At 42.9% G+C, this 8,554-nt stretch overlaps 1 protein-coding gene across 1 annotated transcript; it reads right to left on the reverse strand.

The window, feature by feature from the left end:
• LOC147631499 (chlorophyll a-b binding protein type 1 member F3, chloroplastic-like) lies at positions 1-1,032 on the reverse strand. Its single transcript, XM_086809891.1, has 2 exons — positions 826-1,032; positions 1-740 (listed from the first exon to the last, which is right to left on the reverse strand). The coding sequence occupies exons 1-2, from the start codon at positions 975-977 to the stop codon at positions 89-91; spliced, it is 804 nt and encodes a 267-aa protein (XP_086666017.1). The 5' UTR covers positions 978-1,032; the 3' UTR covers positions 1-88.
• Between the last annotated feature and the right edge of the window lie 7,522 nt (positions 1,033-8,554).

The following is an 8,554-nucleotide window of genomic DNA, read 5'->3' on the forward strand; positions in this document are numbered from 1 at the left end:
GGCGCAAGAACAAAAGAGAATGTTACTAGTCTGCAGGGACTTATACACACACGATAATGAGATGAGCAATACTTCAATTTAAGCTCAATCACTTGCCGGGCACGAAGTTGGTGGCGTAAGCCCACGCATTGTTGACGGTCGGGTCCGCCAGATGGTCGGAGAGGTTCTCAATGGGGCCCTTGCCTGTCACGATGGCCTGAACGAAGAAGCCGAACATGGAGAACATCGCCAGGCGCCCGTTCTTCAGCTCCTTCACCTTCAGCTCAGCAAAGGCCTCGGGATCGTCGGCCAAGCCCAGGGGATCAAACTGGCCGCCCGGATAGATAGGGTCGGACACCTCCCCCAATGGGCCGCCCGCCACACGGTACCCCTCTACGGCGCCCATAAGGATCACCTGGCACGCCCAGATGGCCAGGATGCTCTGCGCATGGACCAGGCTTGGGTTGCCAAGGTAATCCAGGCCGCCGTCCGAGAAGATCTGCGAGCCGGCCTTGAACCACACGGCCTCGCCAAACTTCACGCCGTTCTTGGCCAGGAGCTCTGGGGTTACGCAGCCCAAGGCGCCCAACATTGCCCAACGGGCGTGAATCACCTCCAGCTCCCGGTTCTTGGCGAATGTCTCCGGGTCAGCCGACAGACCGGCCGTATCCCAACCGTAGTCGCCCGGAAACTCGCCAGTGAGGTACGAAGGCGGGCTGCCGGAGAGGGGCCCCAGGTAGAGCGGGCGTTCTGGACCATACCTGCAATGCGATGAGGAATGGATCAGATGCAACATTTCAACCACGCACTGACGTTCTGCTGCACACAAACAGATACATTACGTACCAGATGCTGCCGGAGGTAGAGGCCTTCTTGGGCGCCATCATCTGAACGCGCGCCTCCCCGGCTCCCACCTTGCTGGAGAGCTCATTGACGGGCCTCAGCAGCTGCTGGCCGCTGAAAACGGCGGAGGACAGGCCGGCGGTGGCGGCAGCCATTCCAGAACTCAGAGATGTCGCAGACTCGCTGGTGGGAGGAGGTTTTTTGAGCAGTGTAGAGGCATTGTTCTCTTAAATAGCGTAGAAGGTATCCGCAGACGATCAAGCGCAACCAATGGTGTGCAGGCTCGTCACTATCCGGATTCCAAATGCGAACAGTGGGCCCGCCTTTCGCACTCTTTCGTGGCTATATGGCTTGCCGCACAACACTCCTATATGGCAGGCGATTGTACCCACACGTTATGGACCCTATTTCCAGCCCACCAGCCAAGCCAAGCCATTTAAAAAAATCCTCCGTTTTTTCTTTTCTTTTTTAGACATTGAAAAATATACCACACTTTTTGTATTGAAATAACTTGGTTTCTTCGAGAACTTGACATAAAACTTAACAACTTGCAATATGTTTTTTTAAGCTTTTTTTGAAAAAATAATTAATATGTGCATATCTAAAGAAAAATTCTCTTAGTTTTAATTGTCTCATACAACAACAAAAAAAAGTCTCTCAAAATATTATTTATTGTATTGAAAACATGCATAGTGTACATTTTTTTAAGAAAAGGAAAAAAATAGAAGAATAGTAAATTCTTTTTCGAGATTTTGTATTATATTGAAGACATGCATGATGTAAATTTTTTAAAAGAAATAAAACCTATCTTTTCCACCAAAAAAGGTTTTGGAAAGAGGTAAAGAGGTTTTAAGAACATTTTGAGGAAATTTGACAATTTTGAGTCTTTATTTTGTATTTGAATGCTTGTCCCCGTCACAAAGCATCATTTTGCATAATGTTGGGTTCAATTATAGACAAACTTTGTGTGCTTGTTGAGAAATCTGATGAATTGGCAAGAATCGAATAGGAGATCACACCCCAAAAGATAATCGATTTTGGAGTATTGGATGCCTTTGTTTTTGTTGTTTGAGTCTTGTTTCATTTTAGGTTTGGCATTCTATTTGTAAGATTAGAAGGGAAGCATTGGTGATTTGCTAGATTGGTTTTATAGAGCCAAGAAGTGGCTCTATAGAGGCATTGGTGATTTGCTAGCTTAGATTGCTTTTATAGAGCAAAGAAGTGGCTTAGCTAGTGTGATTAGGAGTGATTATCACTTCGAAAATATAAGCTAAAGTTTCACTTATGTGGGGATTAGATTGCTTTTATAGAGCAAAGAAGTGGCTTAGCTAGTGTGATTAGGAGTGATTATCACTTCGAAAATATAAGCTAAAGTTTCACTTATGTGGGGATTAGGTTGTGGATGTTATTTCTTTTGATTTTGTTTGATTTTGTTTATATAAGCTAAAGTTTCACTTATGTGGGGATTAGGTTGTGGATGTTATTTCGTTTGATTTTGTTTATATATTATTGAAATTAGTAGCAAAAAGCATCTAAAATCAACCAAAAAAATCATAGACACTTAATCACTTAAACACCCATAATGAGGATAAGGAACCTTAAAACACACCACATACAAGTCTAAGAAATCTTGAAAAAGCCAGGCCAAAACACCCCTTGGTGTGAGGGGACTTCATGAGCCAATAATCCCATAAAAATCAAATGTGAGCCCAATAGATGTGAGTCTACAAGGATGTGACATGAGTCTACCTAGCCGAAGGGTGAGCCAAGAGCCTATGCTATTTGAATGTAATATTGTACACTAATCAATTAAAATTGCCTTTTAAGACACACCTACCCATGTCCTAAAAGGTTTTTCTTGTCATACGATCAATACCAACATCAATTTGTAAGAAATATCCTTATCCTTCTTAATAATGAGCATTGAAGCTCATACATAGCCTCACATAGGCACCAATCCCCACTTCGAAGCTGAGGTATGCCTATTTTATAAAAATTAGAAATCTGCGAGCCTGTATTTTTAAAAATTTCATGATCCCACAAGGCATGAGCCGTGGGATGTGAGTCGTTAATATAGCTCACTGAACCTGTGTGAGTGAGCCATTTCATACAAGATTTATAAGAAGCCAACTAGCCGTGACATGAACTTGTAAGAGCCCATAAGGCATGAGGATATGTGCGCTTTTGCCGCACAGGTCGTTTAGCTGGGGACTTGCCGAACACCGTATGCGAGCCACGAATGGCTGCAAGCATACAACCAGGGAAGCAAGCTCAAATAGAATGCAAAAGGTATGTCACTCACCGCTCAACCACCGCCTTGAAGGATTCCCGCGTCGTAGTGAAGAAGGAGCCGCCGTCGCCGCTCTACCGCCTCTCTGCCGCCGTGCCGCTACACAGTGCTCGATCGCTCTCTCACTCTCTCTCTCTCACACGCGCAGGAGAAGGAAACCAAGGAGATAAGGCAAGAGCACTCTTGTATTCACAGCACATGAGAATAAGGATTTTAGGGTTACATTTGACTCTTATAGGTGACTTGGCCGTTCACACTTGGGCGCCCATACATGGCCGGCCGATCCTAACCCTTATCCTACTGATATTCAAGGTGCGCCTCTCATCGGCGATCACCCAATCCCTTCATCCTTAACATATGGTGCCGACAAGCCCGGCCCATGACTCAGAATATTTAAATTAATGACGTAAAATATAGTACGTCTCAATGTCCGTCATAGGTTAACATGCCCCCCTTCTTGATGTAGATTCCGTCCTCGGAAGCTATGATATGGTAAGCTTGAGAGGGTTGTTGTGGTAGACCGTCTGCAAAATAGGGAAGTAGAGTGAAAGTATGCTGGAATTCAAAAGATATAAAGTGTATAAATTCAAGCATGTTAAACCACAATGGAAGCTGCTATGAGAACTTAGTTTAAGGGTCACATGAATGAGCTAGTGTAGCAAATTAACAGGAGTTTAAAATTATTGAAAGTAAATCAAGAGTTAGCAAGGTGTCAAAGATTAATCAAGGTTTATAACTGGCCTAAGTCAAGGAAAATAATCAAGCTTAATAAATAAACAGATGACCACACTGTGTCTACTCTAAGAACAAGTTAATACCACGAGTTTAGGAACACAAGAAACATCAGAGTTACAGGAGCCTTTTGCCTTTATTTTTTTTATGCACGTGACAATTTTTACACACAATGGCGACCTTCCTAAGGCAAAACTAACATCGATCCTGGTACCATGTTTAACACAAGGCATTATCCAGGAATCTATTAGCTCACTTTAGGCAAGGGTACCCCTTACCAACCAAGGCATCGGTCTGGAGTAGAATACTCCTCGCCTACCAAGTATCAATAAGGCGATAGGCCAACATTAAAGCACATCATAGACTTGTATTGCCATTTATTGTAGGCTCTTTTTTTTAAATAATTTCTTTTTGATCTTCGCTCCTGAACTATAATTTGTCTTGCATCCTTTCGACAAAGGGGTAAAAGCTATGTCCTAGAGGTCAACACACACATGGCCAGGTGTCAAACATTAAGATGGTTTGACCTTTGACCTAAGACAATCGTATTCCAAGGTTAACTAAAGACGTCATGCATTCTCAAGAATATATCCAATAAGGTTAAACTCATTAATGATTCACACTAGCACGTCAAGCAACTTCAAAAACTAAGTAGTACATTATCAATTTCCATGTGGTCATGCATTATAGTTCATGCAATTAATTGAACAGAAAAAACGAAAGAGAGTGGGTATGGAAGAATTACACCTGTAGTTTGGAGATCTCCTTGATTCGATGAGAGAAATGCCCGCAATTTGATGAGATATTTATGTATGAGCGTTGCGGCTATCTCAGGACTTGAAAGCGAACCTACCTCAAACTTTTCAACCTGTACAATCAACTAACAAGCACTATACCTCGAGAGGCACATTAGTGTGAAAAATTAAAGACTCGTTTAAGGAATCCAAACTAGAAAAAACGTGAAAACACTAACCTACCTACCAGTCATCACCACACTACTACTACTAAGGATACGGTAAGAGGATGTTATAGAGTCCTGGCTCTAGCCCTAAGGCTAAGCCTCTATCCGCATCATCCAAATAAATAAAGTCAACCTCAGTAGTGCCATGAGTTTCATCTGTCCATTCATCATTGTCAGATATTTCCTTTTCATTTTCCCATCCACATAAACCCATCAAGAATGTAACCATGCGAGGATAGTCATCTTGTGGAAAAGGAAAGCATTGGGCTATCGGGGATATTTCCTCTACGGAGTAGGGGTCAGTCATGGTCAATAGGCGAATTAGCCATTCTAATTCCTCAACATTTTCCTCTTTGGCTAGTACATCTATATGATCCCATTCAGTTTCAATTACAGGATAGCACATGTGAAATATATGAGAAAGGTACAGATGATACCTCTCATCAAAGGTGGATGAAGTGTGTGATGCCCTTGCATTTGCCATATCTGCAAACACAGATATAGCATCAGTAGGTTTATGAGACAGGTCAATCTAGTTCCTGATTGTATATGGATATTTCTCCTCTTTTTGTGCTCTTGCTCTTTTTACTATTTTTTGTTTTTCTTTTCTTTTCTTTTCTATGTATGAAGCTATATATATACATCCCCTTGAATTTGGCAATTACATGGTCAGGGGATAAGGTTAGGGAGGAAGCAATAGAATGTTGAGCGTGAGTACATGCTCCCCCTTTCCTTGGGTAGATCATATTATTTGCAATGATGTTGCAGCTTCTTGGAACCAATTTGTCCAACGGGTCATAGGTTGTAATGTGGGCAAATAGCTTTTTATGACCCTTGTAGCCACATCCAATTGCAGAGATGGTAGTGTACGCTCCCATTAACGAATGGAGGAAATGGTTTCCGATGATACTTTTACAAAGGGAGACATAGACTCATTGGTCTCTTGTTGGGTGTTGACAAGAGTAGGTGTAGAGCATGAAGAAACTTCTATAACAATGTGTGTTTGGCATGAAGAGCTAGAAGCTTCATGTGACTCCCCCCTTCCTGAGCTAGATGGTATTGATCGATATCGTTTGGGAACCCAAACTAGCTCTAGAAGAAGTGGTGCGGAGCACTCTGTTACCTTTTCCTTACCACGGTCTTGAATTGTCGTTGGGGTGGCAACAATTGTTTTGCAAGTTTTTATAGGTGATGTAGAGGGATTCAGCTTATGTTTAGGGACCCAAATTTGGTCATTCCCCTCGTAGTACCCTTGGGCTACTAATAATTTTTTAGGGATCCATCGTGATGTTACATTGCCCTTTCTCGGGTGGGTAGCTGCTTTCCTTCTACGAGGCTTCTTGTCTGAACGAGATTGAGCAGGGGAAGTAGCTATTAACGAAGCTTTTGGGACCCATTTGTATGTGTTTTTTGGCATAGTAAGCGGGGCTTTAGAGACCACCCTGCATGTTTCCACTCTTGGTATTGAAGCGTTAGAGGGGTGGCAAACAATCAAAGATGGTTTTGCCATTGGACTTTGTGATTTTTCATTATCTAACATTTGAGTGGATGACTTAGGTGCAGGATTTTGAGCGGTCAGACCTAGTGTTGGTTCTTGCGTTGTGACTCATCTGGTTGCCCAATCGATATTGCACTTGGTAGCCATCATCCATTTGTGCCCTAAGTTTACAGTCCCTTCCATGGTACCCGCAGGCATAACCAAAAAGCTTTGAATTACGATCCCCTTGTCATAGGCAACCGGAGTGTGTAGAATTCCTGAGATATGGGTTTTCTTCTTGTTGATTCCTTGAACTTGGATAGCGCTCTTGGATAAAGGTGGTTTTCCAAGTTGACACCACACGCCATATGATAGCAAATTGTGTTGAGCTCCTGTATCCAATAATGCATTATACAGCACCTCCCCGTAAGGACTCTATAACTCAATTGGGTATCTTAGAGGTGGGTCAGATTCCAGTGAATCCTCGTCTGCCTCCTCGAAAAATGCTTGTGTAATCCCCAAGTTGGCTTCTCGTTGGCGCCTAGCACGTTGTTGACGTTCTTTGGCTTCAACTCTCGCTTGTATTTTCTTAAGCTCAGCTTGTTCTTTAGCTGCCTTCTTTTGATGGATTGCATATAACTCCTCTTGGCTTAGGGGGTCATAGTATCTTTTGAATTTACTCCCATTAAGGAATCCAATGGTTTCAACTCCGTCGAGAGTCTCCACTCTGATGGTACCTTGCGGGGTAATTTCACATACTCTATACGGTCCCTTACTAGCATATTTGAGCTTCTTCTTTTCGTTTCACACTCCATGCATCAGGACTTTATCCCCAACCTTGATGTCCTTGTCCTTTAGATGGCGATCAAACCATTTTTTCCTTCTATCCTTCTCCAAAAGGGCATTGTACACAACCAATTGTCTTTCTTCGTTTAGTCGCTCAAGGATATACAGTCGCTCTACTAAGGGATTACCATCCCAACCCTCTTGAGTAGCAACACGTAGACTAGGAATGACAAATTCCCACGGCATGACTGCTTCTTGGCCATATACCATTTTGAATGGTGTGCAATTAATAGCCACTTTGTACGCAGTACGATAGGCCCATAAAGTTGTTGTAAGCTTTAGATCCCAATCCGTGCGATGAGCTTCAACTGTCTTTGTCAAAACAGAGATTAAGGTCTTGTTGGTACTCTCGGCTTGGCCGTTCGCTTGCGGATAATAAGGAGTAGATTTATGATGGGATATCATGAAATTTGTTGTGAGCTCCTTAATCCAGCTCCTTAATCACGTCATTTATAAAATGCGTCCCATTGTCGCTCACAAGTTCAAAAGGACAACCGAAGCATGTGATTATATTTTCAAAGAGGAACTTGGCTATTGTCCTCGCATCTGCCTTACGTGTCGCTTTCACTTCAGCCCATTTGGTCATATAGTCAGTGGCCACAATAATAAAGCGAGATTGTGTGTTTCGGGCCGCTGGGCTAATTGGACCTACAAAGTCTAAACCCCACTTTTCAAATGGTTGGTTTACTTTGATTGGATGTAGGGGCATCTAATCTTTCCATTGGGGTTTCTTGTATCGTTGGCATTCATCGCAACCCTTCACAAAGAGTGATGCATCTTGGAACATAGTGGGCCACCAATACCCTGATTGTAAGATCTTTCGCGCAGTTAAGTCTCCTGAGAAGTGACCACCGGCTACGCCCATATGTGCCTCTTGCAAAATGTATAGATACTCATCCTCTCGGGTACAACGCCTAAGAACGTCATCCTTTCCTCTTTTATAAAGAGTCCCAGCTATCAGGCAATAGGGTTCGCATTCTTTGATTAGCTTTCGAGCTAGATCTTTACAAAGCTCCTTGGGTGGAAAGCCATTAACCAAAAAGTTAACAATCTTCTCACTCCATTCAGGCATTGTCTCCACCATGAATAGGGAAGTGTCAGGTAAGTCATCATCAATCCCGTAGGAGCCTCACCATTAGGTATGCGAGACAAATGATTAGCCATAATATGTTTTTTGCCAGGTCTCACAACAACAGTGAAATCAAACTCAAGAAGAATCAATAGCCATCGTGTGATTCTTCCTGTGGAGCATGGTTTGTTTACCACATACAACAATGCTTGATGATCCACATAGAAAACAAACTTGGTGGCAAGGAGGTAATAACGAAATTTCCTTACTGCATATATCATTGCCAACCCTTCTCGCTCGGTAGTGGTGTAGTTCATCTCAGCATCGTTCAACTGGCGACTGGCAAAGCTAATGGGG

Source organism: Cibotium barometz, chromosome 15 (assembly GCF_041138505.1).
Source record: "Cibotium barometz isolate CiBa-2024 chromosome 15, ASM4113850v1, whole genome shotgun sequence".
Lineage (NCBI taxonomy): Eukaryota > Viridiplantae > Streptophyta > Polypodiopsida > Cyatheales > Cibotiaceae > Cibotium > Cibotium barometz.